The sequence below is a fragment of the Corylus avellana genome, chromosome ca10 (assembly GCF_901000735.1).
Source record: "Corylus avellana chromosome ca10, CavTom2PMs-1.0".
NCBI classification, from domain to species: Eukaryota; Viridiplantae; Streptophyta; class Magnoliopsida; order Fagales; family Betulaceae; genus Corylus; species Corylus avellana.
The window spans coordinates 22,183,695-22,199,530 of record NC_081550.1 but is presented as its reverse complement, the minus strand read 5'-3'; the positions used below and the strand labels follow the sequence as shown (position 1 = coordinate 22,199,530).

The following is a 15,836-nucleotide window of genomic DNA, read 5'->3' as shown; positions in this document are numbered from 1 at the left end:
ATCAGTCACTTTAATTTTTTATTATTTATTTAGAAGACATTGTTGTATTGTTTTTTTTACTACATCATTTATGTTATTTATTTGGTGAAAAAACAGTAACAAATATCGCGATTTACAAATGCACGGAGCTATGTTAGAAACAAAGCATGAAAGCACGAGGGGTTAGGGCATAATTACTCTTATTATTATTATTATTATTATTATATGTCAATGGTTTGCTTTTTGTTGTAAGAAATGATAAGGATGTCGCTTACAGGAAATCAGGAAGATGGGGTTCTAAAGATTTTGAGAAGCACATGAGGAGCATACAAGTGGAGTTAAACCAACGAGTCAATAAGGACGTAATATGATCGACATTTGTTGTTCAAATTTAGGATTGGCTTTTAATATAAATAATTTATGTTAATTTTTTTTAATCTCATTTTATAAATTTAATAGATTAACTATTAGATTTGTGAACTCATGTTACTCATATACAAATTCAATAATAAATTAATCAATTCACTATGAAAATAGTTCAAAAATAATTAAAAAATTGAATGAATTCTATTCCTTTAAGCTCCACAGTGATACAAAGGGTTACTTCACAAACTTTGATACGTCTACACCCTTATTCATAGACCTCCTTTCAAACTTCTATGCCATTCCTATGACCCCCAAAAAGTCATACCACTCTGGAATGTTCAACCAATCTGACTTTTTTTCCAATACATATCTACACACAAATATAAGAAAATGACATTATCCCTACTCCATTGAAGCAAATTAAGCAGTGCCCTACACGTTTGCTCTTCCTAATGGAGTGCCTTTGTGGCAAAAAAATTCTTGAAAGAGATTTTGTCTTTTGTTTTCTATTCTTAGTGAAAGACATTGAACAAACGTTTCTTAAAACACGAAACTGTTTTTCACATTTATATTATATTGGAACCGCACTCTTTTCAAACTAAAAATAAAAAATACCCGTTAAAACACATTAACAAACATACCCTTAATATTACATGAATATCGATTTTCCACGTGCATTAATCATTTCTCCAATATTGGAAGACACACTAAAAAAAAAAAAAAAAACTTCTCCTTTAGAACAAAAGTGAAGTCCCAAGGAGAACTTAATGGGGATCCCTTGGTTAGCATGCACAGGAAGCATTTACAGCACAAATCTCATGGCATGGGGAAGCATTTGAGTAAATGTGATAAACATGTTTCCATTCTGTGCTTGAATTCAAGATTTGGTTTAGCTTAAATGATGATTATTGTGAATCTTGCATGTTATTACTAGGGATTAAAATTCTTTACAATTGGGTATTCGGATTGTAATTTAATTGGACAAACAATTAAGAGAGGCATCCAATAGAACACATGTCTGAATAAGTCTTAAACTGATCAAACATTTTTTAGCCAAAATGAACCCATATTAAGAGTTAGGAGTCGAGCAAACTATAATCTATAAATACGATTGCAACCAATTCCGATCCTACTCAAAGCTCACCTTTTTATAGTTTGTCATTCAGTGGCCACACAAATTATGGAGATGCTAGGATACGTTAAATGTACAAGTTTCCGTGCAAATTTTGGTCAACAGAAAGTTAATTTACTTAAAACTAAGTCAATCATTTAATGTGTGGAGACAGATTACAAGATTGGCTTTTAATTACCTGATATAGTGTGATAATTTGAGTGATTCCGCCCCCATTAATGACTCCAAACAGATTTATCCGAAAAAAAAAAGAGGCATAAGGTTCCAGAGATACGACGACGTTTCATGGTTTTTTTTGTTCTGGAGAACAGAGATTAGAGAGAGAGAGAGAGAGAGAGAGAGAGAGAGTTTGAGGGTTTGGGGGGGTTTTTGCTTTTGGCAGGGAAAAGGTTTTCTTTGAGGAATTCGGAATTCGGAATCTGCGAAATTGGATTCCTATCCTAACGACTTCTCGTCCTCTTTCACCATTCTCATATCACATCCAACCAAAAAAGTATAAAGAAAAAAAGAACAAGATTTTCCCTCACTGGGAATTCGATTCACACAATGATCCCAATGAACTCACTCCAAAACCACAACGATCATCCCATTCTTTAACCAATCCCATGCACTAACGGCGTCGTTCTCTCTCGCCCCACCTGGTGGCTGGTGCTCAATAAACCTGAAACTCTCTCTCTGTCGCTTTCATTTCTTCTTTTGCTTTCTTTCTGGGCCTCTCTGAATTCTTGATTCGCGTGTTTTGTTGTGTTGTATTGCATTTGGATTGTGTTGTGTCATAGTTTTAGTGTAAAAGTTTATTCTTTTCATTCATGGGTGATCTTCAAGTCTGTTCGACGCCGAGGTCCAACGGGGTCGTCTTGGGGGAATATCGCCTCTGCGGCGCTTCCCCGCCATTGCCGGCCCTGAACCCTGACCCAGGGTCCATTGGGGCCGAGTCTTGGGCTGCAGCGGAGCGAACCACCCATGAGGTTGTGTGTAGGATTCACCCCACTTTGGCCACCGACTACAAGAGGAGGGAGGTCATTGAATATGTTCAGGGACTCATTACGTCGCGCGTTAGATGTGAGGTACACCGTACATATGCACAAATTTCTGGGTTTTGTGTTCTATCAATTCTTTCATGTGGATATTCCATAGTTTGCCACGTTTTTGCATTTCTGTTTATATATGCTCCTCCTTGTTTTATCATGTATGGTGGAGAAAAAACTGTTAGTTCTCGCATTGCATGAATGGTATCTTGGGTTTTACTTATAGTGCATTGTATGTGTATTGGGTTGCAAGATACTGCTTTTTGAGCAAGGTGGTGTGTTTGGGTGCTTTAATGTTTTGCATCGTCGTTCGTGATGGAATAGGGTGGGCAATAATGTCACGGTGGCTGTACCTTTTACTCTTCTTGAAGCTATATTTGGATGAAATCTTGATTGTGTGATGTGGGGTTGTGGTTGTCGACTGTTTGTGTTTGGAGTTGAAGGATATAGATTTGAGTTTGTTATTTTTTCTATGATTAGGTGGTGGTTATCATGAGTGATAAAGTGTTTCCAGAGAGATCAAATCATAATTCATGAATGAATGAAGGTACTTGGAGATTCAACATCAAATGAAATTTTGGAATGATATAAAAAAGAAGAGTTAGTGTTGGAGATAGTAGTCGGGAGATAGTAGTTGAGGATATATTTTACATCTCTCATGACTGTAATTGTAGGGTTGGCTGGATGTGCATTGTGTAAGTTAATTTATTTTTACTTGTTGCCTTAAGTCAAGTGTAGTTTTCTTGTATTTGCTTTCTTGAGTGTAGGTTTCTGTTTTATGAGCATAGTTAGTTAGAGGGTTCTTGGGTTCTGATTGGATGTCAGATCGCTTAAATGTAAATAGTGGTGTTATGGTGTGATCTAAAATAGTTGTATTAGAGAACTTCTTGTAATTTAGAGAACCTGCATTGTTGGACTGAAATATTTTGTCTTGAGGAAGGCTGGCAGATCGTTCTGATCAATGCAAGGATAAGGATTCATCTGCTCAATTCTAATTATTGGATGTAATAATTATTGAGAATATTAATATTTGGGAGCAAGTGATGTTGGAGGGGTTTTTGGCTCCATTTTATGAAGCACTTACGAGTTTGGTATGTTGATTTTATATGCTTATTTTTACAGGTGTTCCCATATGGATCAGTTCCACTAAAAACATTCCTTCCTGATGGGGATATTGATTTGACTGCCATTAGCTGTCCAAACATCGAGGATTCCTTGGTATCTGATGTTCATGCCGTTCTGAGGGGAGAAGAACATAATGAAGCTGCTCCATATGAAGTCAAAGATGTGCATTGCATTGATGCTGAGGTTCTCTCCACCTTATCCACTTTGAATTTAAAAATTTTGTGGTGGATTGGCTTGTGTCACTATGCATGTGGGTTGACATTTTCATGCCTTGCAATCCCATATTATTGAAATTGAAGTCCTCCTTTATTAGAACTCAGAAGATGCTGTTATTTGCATGAATGACATCTAATGCCATTACATATATTATTATTATTAACTTATAAAAGTTTGTTATTAATTGCAGCTACATTTAATGGTGGCAGGTTAGGATTTTGAAATGTATTGTACAGAATATCGTGGTAGATATATCCTTCAATCAGTTAGGAGGACTTTGTACACTTTGTTTTCTTGAACAGGTATGCTGCAGGAAGCCTTACAAGATTTTAAATGTGATTGCCATGCTTTTCGATGTATCTAGTCTACTGCAGGATAAATTATCTTATTTATAACAGGTAATTTTGAATGAGTTAATTTTTTGTTTTTTAATTAGCCTTTGAAATTAGCTTAATTGGTGTAGAATATATATTATTTGTTTGTATCTGTCTGTAAATTGCATGTTTGAACTCTCATGACTGCACTTTTTTGAGATTAATTTCTTAAAAATTCCGTTGTCTTTGTTTTTGTGCTTCAAGGATTGATTATGATTCCATTGCATTCTAATGGCACCATTTTTGTTTGGCTTTATGTGTTTAAACAATATAGAATATGGAGTTGACTAAATGCTGCCTTTTGGAAGTTTCATATTGCTAATGCAACTCGTTATGCAGGTTGATCGCCTCGTTGGTAAAGATCATCTCTTTAAACGCAGCATTATTCTGATAAAAGCTTGGTGCTATTATGAAAGTCGTATTCTTGGTGCCCATCATGGTTTGATTTCAACATATGCTTTGGAGACATTGGTCCTTTATATTTTCCATCTATTTCATTCTTCTTTAAATGGACCTTTAGCAGTGAGTACTCCTACAAATCTTCATTGAATTACTTGCTCAATGTGTATATTGGATTGAATACTTAATTGTGTTTTTTTCTCCCTTTTTCTTCTTCTCTTTTAAATAGGTTCTCTACAAATTTTTAGACTACTTCAGCAAATTTGATTGGGAAAAGTACTGTATCAGTTTAAATGGACCAGTTTGTAGATCTTCTCTACCTGAGATTAGGGGTAATTAATATACCCCTTGTCTTTGTGACATTGGATGCCTTTGTTGTTGTTTTCTTGATATCTCTCTCTCTCTCTCTTCAGCTGAGATACCAGAAAATGGGGGAGATCATCTATTGCTAAGTGAAGAGTTTCTTAGGAACTGTGTTGAGATGTTTCCAGTGCTACCAAGGGGGCTTGAGACAAACTCACGGCCATTTCCTCAGAAGCATCTTAACATAATTGATCCACTTAAGGAAAACAACAACCTTGGGCGCAGTGTGAATAGAGGTAGGGGGCTGTTTTCTTTATATTTTGATGCCTTTAGTCTATGCATGACTTCCATGCTGGGTGATATTTGGCATGACAATTAGATTCTCCTTTTGAAGATGAATCTTGTTTTTAAAAGGTTGGTTATTTGGTTTTTTCCTTTTTAAACCAATGAAAACTCTTGCTTGTAGAAACTTCTGTGTTTGTTCATAATAGCCTTTGACTTTGAAAAACTCTCTGCAAGTCCACAAGATATGGTAGCAACAATATGTGCAAATTTGAACAAGGTTTAGGTAGATGCACCATTTGGATAGCCTCTTTGATGCCTTTTGGAAAGAAAAAGTCTCTTTCTCAGTGCACCTTTGAATACTTTTCTAACTGGTAAAAAGGAAAACATGTTAAAATGGCAGGAATTTTTTTTTTTTTTTTCTTCTGAAGTAACAGACTCAGCCAGCTCATGACCAAGCCCTCCACCCAAGTCTCAAGGGCGAGGAGGTGGTATTTGAGCTATATCTCATTGGCAGGAATTTCCTGCTTTTGAAGTATGAAAATCAGCTGTTTTTTCATGTCCATAACATAATTATCATGGCAACACCAATATTGCTACTAGCACCACAGCCTTTAAGTACATTACCTCTATGATGCCACTGTCGTTGGCACAAATGCCTATTATGTTCACTATTGCCACAAATTGGACCCAAAAAAAAAACATTTTATTGCTGTAAATGCCAATAATTCTTCCACTTCCTGAATCATCGTCAGCTTCTTATGGGCGGTCATTACCACATCCTCTGCTGTTGCCATTATAGTCATCACCGGTATAACCCCAGTTCACCACATTCACCTGCATGTTGGCATTGCTGTTGTTGTCAACCTTTTCTTCATGAATGCTTTGTTTCAGCAGACTCTCATGAGTTTTCTGCCAGGTAATTTCTATCGAATACGTGGTGCTCTTAAATATGGGGCTCGCAAGCTTGGCTGGATTCTCTTGTTACCTAGAGAAAGAATAGGAAATGAGCTCAAAATGTTCTTTTCCAACACTTTGGATAGGCATGGAAGCAATTGTTGGACTGATATTCAAAATCCTTCCCTGGCATCTGGTGCTATAGGTTCTGACTTTTCATCCTTATCATTACAGCCCATAGTGTGCTCTAAAGACACGGTGTTTCTAAAGTCCACTTTTGATTTCCATGATGAGAAGATATCAGGTATTGAAGTCAATTCTGGAGTTGGACCAAAAGGATACTCACAGAAAGTGGTTTCCTCTGAGCCATTGCCAGAATTGGACTGCATTGTGGACAGAAATGCTATTATAGGGTGTTGTTTTGCTGGGGATGCAAGCTCTGGAATTCTGAGTATGAGGACTAATTGCTCGTCCTATTGTTTGCATTCAGAAAGCAACTCGCGTACTTTATTTTTACGGGACTCTCACCATGCAACTCATTTTAATAGTTCCGGCTATTTTCAAAAGAATGGGAAGATTGATAATTTCAATCCTTGTCAGAATATGCCTGCAAATTCTGTAGTCAATGATGAGATGGTCTCCACTTTATGGCCTGAAGTCAAAGAGAAGCACTTAGCAGATAGCAATTTAGTTTGCTCATGTATTAATCAAACGGGTATGGCATCTACATGTTCAGTCGTTTCCAACTCTGTCGCAAATGTCTCCCCTTGTAATGGAGAAAGATATATTACTGGAGTTCCTGGAAGCACAGAAGCTTTAAAATGCTTGCTGGACCTTAGTGGGGATTATGATAGTCACCTTAGGAACCTGCAATATGCTCAGCTTTGCCATGGGTATGCTGTATCTCTGCATCTACTGCCCATGCCTCCAATGTCACTTAAGTTACAGAACGGTCATTCTCAAATGAGCAAAAATGGTGGTGTTGTTTTAGGACCACCATTTTACTCTTATCCTACTTCATCTTGTTCCGCTTATGGTCTAGAAGAGAAGAAAAAACCACGAGGAACAGGCACTTACTTCCCGAAACTGGTATTTTGATTTCGAAATTATATTTCTGGACATTTGTGTTTTCTGTTGAATCACAATTGCCACGAGCTGGTCAAGCTTTTCATTCATGGGCTATATACATAGTCTCATAATTATCTTGTGCTTAATTTTGCAGTATTGTCGTCCATATAGGGACACGCCTGTTCCAGAACAAGGAAGAAATCATGCAATGGAGGTTCATGGTCAGCTCCAGAGAGACACTCATAACAATGGCTTGACTCCAGGTTCACGACAGGTGAACTTGTCTGATGAAGGCAACCTTGAGCTCTCGCATGATGAGTTCCCAGTTCTAGGCCGCAGGAAGTCTGGATCATCAGATTCTCACCAATCTCCTCTTTCCCATGCCAATGGCTACCCACGCCCATCTGACAAACTTGAATCTGGGTCTCCGTCAGGCATTTCACACACTTGGGACTCTGCACCATGCCCTGTGGCACCAGCAGTCCAGAGTCTTAATAATCCACTACCCTTAAACAATCAAGAGAGGTAATATTACTTCCTATATAATTTTCCTCTAGTGGTTAATAGATTTTCTTTTCCTTGGAGGGACTGTCCAAAGTTGTGTGTGTGGCTTGCTTGGGTTTCTAGGGTTGAAGCGCAGTTGTATCATTTGAAAGATGAAGATGATTTCCCCCCACTCTGCCACTGAGAGAGTGCCTTTGGAAGGATCGTACATAGATGAGTGGAGATGAAAGCATAGTCAACACACATGAATTGACATGGAAGGAGAATCAAATACATAGAAGAAGAATGAAGACAGTGAGAATAACCATAGATTTGCTAACAATTTATAGCTTAAGCCATTAGGGAAGACATTCCTTTTTTATGTTGCCCAGCCAGCCGCCCTTCCCTTCTGTGTGTTGTGGTTGTTGTTGGATGATGTAGAAAAATGCATTTTTGTACCTTGTTCTGGCATCTGCCTCTCGCATCCAAGTTTATTTTGTTTCAATTGATCACTACTGTATATACAAGGCGATGCTTGCCTTCTTTTTGAATGATTCTAGAAGTTGTCTTAACTACTAATACAGGATTAATGTTTAGATATCTTTTTGCCAGAAAAAATATATTCATGATAAAAAAGAAGAAGAATAATCTTTGTGTTACAGATGAAAATCTTGGATGTCAATTTGAGTGGCTTCTCTTTTTTAATTTGTACATATATATATACCCATGACTTGTACCAAATTTTGGTCTTCTCACTGTGAATGAAACCTTTAGTGGACAAAAATCCTCTCAATTTCATCTAACGGTGTAAATGATGTTACATTATTTAAATGTTTTGAATAACGTACCAACATATTTGTCATGTGGTATCATCTACACTGTTACATACAACAGCATTAAATCTTGACTATGTAATAGAGAATCATATTCTAGTTATATAGTGGGCATGGGGCCATGGACATTGCAACCGGGTGCTTGCAACCATGTTGGATTGATCTATTTTAACACCTTACAAACTTATAGCAAACACTATGAGCCCATGAATCAAAATTAAATAGGGAACCATTGTATGAATGAATTTTTAACCCTCTCTACTAACTAGCGTTCGAGTCGATGATTCTAATCCTTACGAAAGATGAGAACACAAATTAGACATTATCACTAATGATGAAGTTGTTAAAGTATTAATTAAATCATCCTGAGTTTGAATTCTGACTTCATAGTTTGATCTAATGTGTTAGACTTCACCTCTCTCTCTCTCTGTTTTTTTTTTTTTTTTGAATAAGTTAGATTTCACCTCTTGAAATAAAATTTGAGCTCACACGTGAGAGAAAGTGTTAAAATAGTAATTAAATAATTAAATTTATATTTTACAGAAGTAAAGTGTAATCTTTTCAGAGTTTCGTTAAGAGAAACAAAGTATTTATGACGAATATCTATTCTTTTGAAGGTTGGATATAAACCTAATTGAGTATGATGGCCCTTAAAAACAATTTCAATACAGTTCAAACCTTCTAGAATTGAATTCTGAGTTCCGATGAACTCAATGTTTGCCAGATAGACCGATAGCTATCAAGGACCAACAAGCTTATGCCCAAAAATTGTTATTAATGAAAGAGTTTTTACTTTTGAAAAAAAAATAAAAAAAAATCAAACAGTATTGACTAACATGACACATGCCACATGGCAGTTCAATCATTCATGCAGCACAACCATGTTGATGAGTTAGTTTTTAAAATTATTTAAAAATCTTAATTCATATATTTTATAGTAATGTAGAATGTACGCTTGCAGAAGCACCAGTGGTCTCGTGGTAGAATAGTACCCTGCCACGGTACAGACCCGGGTTCGATTCCTGGCTGGTGCACTCTTCTTCAAGCAGTGAAGAAACGACTGTCTGATTCCTCGGTCGAAGTTGCAACACATCATGGCTCAATTTTTATAATGCACCCCACTTTCACCAAAGTTGAAATTTTTTTCAACGTCAACCATCCATTTTTCTGATAGAAATATTAAATTGCTCTTACAATTTTATTTTTTATTTTAAAAAAAACAAAAAAAAAATATAGGAAAACAAGAAAAAAGGAGGGTGGTTTCGACCCTAATTTGAAAGAAGAAATCCTGGAGTTGACAGATCTAGGGTCCTAGATTGACAAACTAAAAGACTAAATGCATATTTATATTCCATAGAACTTCGACAACCATAAATATGTTTTGATTTTGAAGAAAATCGTGAGTCTAACTTATCTCATAAAATCGATTCTATAAAAGAGGATTGCCTATTCCTTATAAACATGCCCAAGATTTTGTCCACAAGCAATGTGAGACTATTTCTCAACACCCTCCTTCACGTGCAAGCCGGTATTTTTCCTGGTCCTTGTCACGGAGTAAGTAGTGTGAGCTCCCATTTGTCTTGTGGTAGACTCTGATACCATGTTAAATCACTACTTATCCCATGAACATGTTGTTTGTAGTGCTAACATAATCCAAATATTTTTTTCATCTTTTAATTTTTTGGATGTTGTGTTGGATCTGAGTGAAATCAAACTAAACTGCTGCACAAGTCATCTAAATGCTTAGAATCTCACAATTGAAATAATGCTCGCTTCCAAAAAAGTCACGCTTTTCATTTTGATAGGAGTAGGTGCTTGCTTGCAGGGGCAGGCGGGGAGCGGTTTTGTATCTTTCATAAAGCTCCTCTGAATATTCATAAGGTGGTCTCTGAGAACACATGGTATAAACACAGCTATCGTGAAGGATATATCCAATACATTTTCAAATCACTGCTAATACAGGAGAAGTATTCAGTGACAAACTGCAATAGAGCTTTCAAAACATTTTAATTCATGCAACATCCCTATCAAGAGCCAGCGGTTTGGGTTCGGTAACGACAGAGGTTTGAGTCCGACGGGGGTTTTGCCTAGAAGACGACGGCAGTTTGGCTCCGGCTCTCTCTCAGACCACTCTATTAGATCTCGAGGTTTGGCTCCAGAAACAGCGGTTTGATCTAGGTCTCATGCACGAGCGAAACCGAATCAAAACCCTAACTTTTTCCTCATCCAAAGTCGATCTGAGGTAATAATGTGGTAGAGCTGTTTCTCAAGGAAAATGCTTCTGCTGGTAGGGTTCATTTAAAATATTCTGCTTTGAATTTTAATTACTAATACATGAAATGTTTGGAGATTCTTGCCTGCAATTTATATGGGTAATATGACAAATTGTGGAGCTTGTCCAAAACACTTAAATGCTATTTTGTCTGTAGTCAAATAGTTCTATGCTGTTATGGTGTTCTTGATTCATGTAGAGACTAAGCTTTTATTTGCTGATAGAATTCTAGAAGTAAATAAACAAAAATTCCTATTAAATCACTCGTTGATGTTCTCAGTAATGAAATGCCATATGTCCTCAAACCCACATTATCTTTTGGGGTCAGAATTAGGAGTAGGAGGTAACCTAAATACTGAGGAAAAGATCGTGGTTTCTAGCAGTGCAAAAGACACTTGAAATGTTCCTCCAATTGCTTTGTTTGAGTTTCAGAGTTGTTGTACCAACAAAATTCATTTGCTTGGCTAGCCTTTGGTTTGCTCTTAAGGGTAGCATTTAAAAACTTGGCTTTGATCTATATGTTGTTTGTTGATAGGATTGGGGCTTTTAGCAGTCTTGTTTCATGTTCAATGGCACAATGCAGTTTATTAAAAGCTGCAATTAACTTAATCACATGTTTTACCAATCGAAAAGTGCAAAATCATAGAGGAGTATACTGTGCATTTTAGTCCTTTTCGACCTAATTGTTTAATTTTATTTTTTTATTATTATATATTTGCAGGATTGATTGGGACCTTCTTCTCTTCTCTTAAATGGACATTTCAAGCTCACGCTTGGACTATGAGGGTGAAGTTGAATCTTTGTATACACGTATTCTAAATGATGACGCGGATAAAGAAAACATGTTGGTGCTTTATTTGGAGGAAGAGATTGATGATAATGAAGACAAGGTTGTATTACCCAAGATGATTGATGAGGATGACAAAGTTGAAGAATCATAGAATTCAATGACATTTAGTTCACATGAAGAAGTTATCTCATATTATAAGAAGTATGCTAAGCAAGTTGGTTTTAGTGTGTTAAGAAGAATGATTAAAAAGACACCAGATGGTCATCCAAATTACATGATCCTTACATGCCTTCGTAATGGCTTAGGAACACACAGCAAAAGTAATGCTTCCAAAGCAACACCAACAACTAATAGAATTGGGTGTAAGGCCAGGATTTGTGCAAAGTTAAGGCATGATGGGATGTGGTATTTGAGTAAAGTGGTGCTTGAACATAACCATCATGTAAGCCCAGGAAAAGCTAGGTTTTTATGGTGTTTTAAGAATATTAATTACTGCAAAAAGAAGGCTCTATCTTAATGATAGATCTGGAATATGTTTAAATAAGAATTTTAACTCATTGGTTTTTGAAATGGGGGGTTTGAGAATGTTCCATTTGGGGAGAAAGATTGTCGAAATTTTATTGCCAAGGCAAGAGAGCTTCGGCTTGGCAAAGGAGGTGGTCAAGCACTTTGTGATTATTTGAGAAGAATGCAAGACATGAATGATGGCTTCTATTATATGATGGACATGGATGATAATGCTAGGTTGCGAAATGTGTTTTGGGCTGATGCACGAAGTAGGGCAGCATATGAATTCTTTGGGGATGTCATTACATTTGACACGACCTACTTGACTAATAGGTATGACATGCCATTTGCTCCTTTCGTAGGAGTGAATCATCATGGTCAGTCAATACTTTTTTGGGCAAGACTACTATCAATAACAACATACCCCAAAAAATTGGTTGGATGATAGACGTTGCTAATGCCATAATTCCAATAGACTCAATGATTGCAATGCATGCGCGCCAATCCTTAATGAAGTCTATGGCTTTCTCAACCATCAACAATACTTGCCTACAATTACTGGTGATGAGCTCTCAAGTATCCGTCGTCTGATGCATGTAATTTATTCCAAGATCATGTAATATGCCAATAATTGATTTGTTGTGTATAATCAAAAAGCCATTCCTTTGATGTTGGCTTCATATTTTGTGTTTCCATGTAACCGTGAATGTTTAGATCATTTTGATGATGCCCATTAATTTAGAGGCTTAATTAATTTAAAGATCTTTTTGTGGTGCTTTGAATCAAAAAAATGATTGAATTTTTTAGCTGAGGAGTTTCTCTTTTTGTTTCATTCATGGATTTAGTTTTATTTTTGGAATAAAGGAAAGCATTTGTAATTTTGGCTTACGTAGAAGGTGGTTCTCTGAATGGTTTGCAAAACTAAACAAATTATTGTCCTCCTAGATATGAGATGTTTGCCGTTAGGATTTCTTATGGCTTCATTTAAAAAAAAAAAAAAAATTATGTACATGTATCACTTGAATTTGCTCTATTCCTCCACGTTCCATTTTGTTACAAAAGCAAATACAAGCATCTTTCCCATCAAAATGATCATTGCAATAAATCAATTATGAGAACACTCAGAAAGATTATCCAAAAGAGACCAAAAGAATTGAAACAAAATAGTCATATGAGCAAAATGACTACATTGTGCAGAACATTACAGTTGGGCAAATCAAAACTGAAAAAAATCTACACATCTGTTTGGAAGGACTACTACAATTTAGATAATACACAAAAGTGGATTTTATCACTCATCCTTCACAACCATGAATGAGCGGGATAAATGAATTTTCTTTATTCTTTGTTTCCCTAATTTCTTCCATTATTCAACTTGGTGCTTTCCTAGTAACCCGCTGAGCAATCCAACCTAAGCCATCATACAAGCCTTCTCCTGTGAGGGCACATCAAGCTTGAATGTGCCAATCATGATTTTTGATGCTATGGGGAGAGGCATTCTGTAATTTCGGTTGGGATCATGGCATCCTTGAGGTCTTGTTTGTTTGCAAAAACTAGTATAACAGAATGTTGAAGATCCTCATGTCCCTGCAACATGAAGAGTTCATACTTCTATGATAAGAAAGAAAAATGGTTAACAAACCACCCACAAAGCATCTATATATAACAAAATTTCAAGAGATTTGTTTTCATCGAAAAAGCCAAAGTGGACATCACTCAAATACGTGGGAGTGCACAAGAATCTTCAATAACTATTGATGAAAGTTCGAATAAGGGTTTGTGCACATCTAGTCTAATTAGCGCTTCCTTTATCGTTTTTAATTGTCTTTCAGGACCACAAATTTCTCAAACTCATCCAAAAACCTTAGAAAACATTCCCAACAGAAGTTTCTAGCAAACGAAATAGATAAAATAACAAAAATTCACTAACATAATACTCCAAAAAATTACCTTCCGGCCATAACCGACACAGAAGTGCTTCCTTCATTGTTATAAGTGTCAAACCTGAAAGAAACCCAGCTAAGGAAATCAATTACAAATATACACATGCAAAGTGAAATTGAATCAATGATCGGATGGGCTATCAACATTGTATCGTTTTTGAGGTGGGAATCAAGTCAATCCATTATATTATGCTACGAAAGTGCCACAAAGTCATATTATCATCGTCTAATCAAGCACTTTCACCAATACTGCATAACAGATACACTCAAAGCCTTTATGTGTCAACAAAAGGCAGAACAAGCCATCCCCAAGGAGTCCATAGAGTAGTGATAGGAAATGCTTCAACAAGCTAAACTTACGATAGATTATGGCCTTAAGAGAATACAATATTATATGATTCCTACATTCAATTCTAAACAAACCCACTCGTAATGGTATAACGATGTTTCTTGGAAATAAAACTGACGAGCACTTCCCGTAAAGCCAGAAACAAATTGACGTCTCTTGTCCAGTGCAGACACATACTCACTCTGCCACAACAAACAAATCACACATTAACACATCATTATCAATAAGCCGAATTCAATCGAGAATTTCAGACGAAAAAGCAACTCCAATAAAACAGATAATCTCTTTAAAAAAAAAAAAAAAGACAAAGAAATAGCTCTACCACATTATTACCTCAGATCGACTCTGGATGAGGACAAAGCTAGGGTTTTGATTCGGCTTCGCTCGTGTACGGGACCCAAATCAAACCACCGTTTCCGGAGCCAAACCTCGAGATCTAATAGAGTGGTGTGAGAGAGAGCCGGAGCCAAACCGTCACCGTCTTCTAGGCAAAACCCTCGTTAGACTCAAACCTTCGTTGTTACCGAACCCAAACTGCCGATGTCTTCTGAGCAAAACCTACACCGGACCCAAACCACCGTCGTTTCCGAACACAGTCAATCGACGCCGGTGAGTTTCGTCATCACCGTCACCGTCTGAAAGAGAGAGAGAGAGAGAGCACTGAGAGGGAGAGGGAGTGAGCATCTGAGAGACGGTTGAGAGGGAGAGAGAGGGCGAGGGAAAATGGGAAAGAGAGAGCAATAATTCAAATAAAAATTTTGGCATATTTTGGCGGTGAGAAAACGGAAAAAAAAAATAAAAAAAAAATAAAAAAAAATAAATAAAGGATGCCAAATGTGGGAAGTTTATTGAGCTGAAGCATTTCTCCAATAAAATTCATTATTTCCTTATCAATTAAACTTGGGTTAGCATAATAATAAAGGGTAAATTCGTAATTTGACACCATCAAATAAAAAGTCCCTGTTCCACAAGTATTGCTTCTTTTTATATTACTCTAAAGTAAAGATATATAGCAATACATATTCACTATGTTATTGAGAAAAACCTTCAAAACGTTTATTTATTGGAGAAAATTAACGAAGTTGCTCAATCTTATTATAATAGATCTGTATGCCTTCAAGTTTACCAGTGTTCCCACTTATGTTGTAAGTAATATTCTCCACTCCTACCATCCAACAAGTATATTCCATCATCTTGGGCCTTCCAAACACAATGCACATCATTTCGATCTTGGAATGGCCTCGGTTTACAGAAATCAAAGAAAAAAAAGGGTGTCATCCGAAAAACATCAAAGGTATTATGTCCACCCCGCCACGACAGGTTGCAGAAGTAGAGTGTGGACCAAATAAAGTTGGGGCGAAACCCCCATTGGAACTCTTTACCCAAAGAGATTTTCTTGAGGCCAAGGTCTCGGTCTCCGGATTTACAATGAGCTCGTAGAATACGATTTGATAACCCATTTTCAATGTGAACAATAAACTTAACCTTGT

At 36.7% G+C, this 15,836-nt stretch overlaps 1 protein-coding gene across 2 annotated transcripts; it reads left to right on the top strand.

The window, feature by feature from the left end:
* The first annotated feature begins 1,808 nt into the window (after positions 1–1,808).
* Positions 1,809–8,214, top strand: LOC132163720 (uncharacterized). 2 transcript variants are annotated; one of them, XM_059574092.1, is made up of 9 exons: positions 1,809–2,544; positions 3,628–3,813; positions 4,056–4,148; positions 4,560–4,742; positions 4,849–4,951; positions 5,033–5,218; positions 6,124–7,190; positions 7,324–7,694; positions 7,797–8,214. In XM_059574092.1, exons 1-9 carry the CDS (start codon positions 2,287–2,289, stop codon positions 7,855–7,857), a joined length of 2,508 nt encoding a protein of 835 aa, XP_059430075.1. In that variant the 5' UTR covers positions 1,809–2,286; the 3' UTR covers positions 7,858–8,214. The 2 variants fall into 2 exon arrangements, with proteins under 2 accessions (XP_059430075.1, XP_059430076.1); XM_059574093.1 differs by having other exon boundaries at positions 2,502–2,539.
* Positions 8,215–15,836: the final 7,622 nt, after the last annotated feature.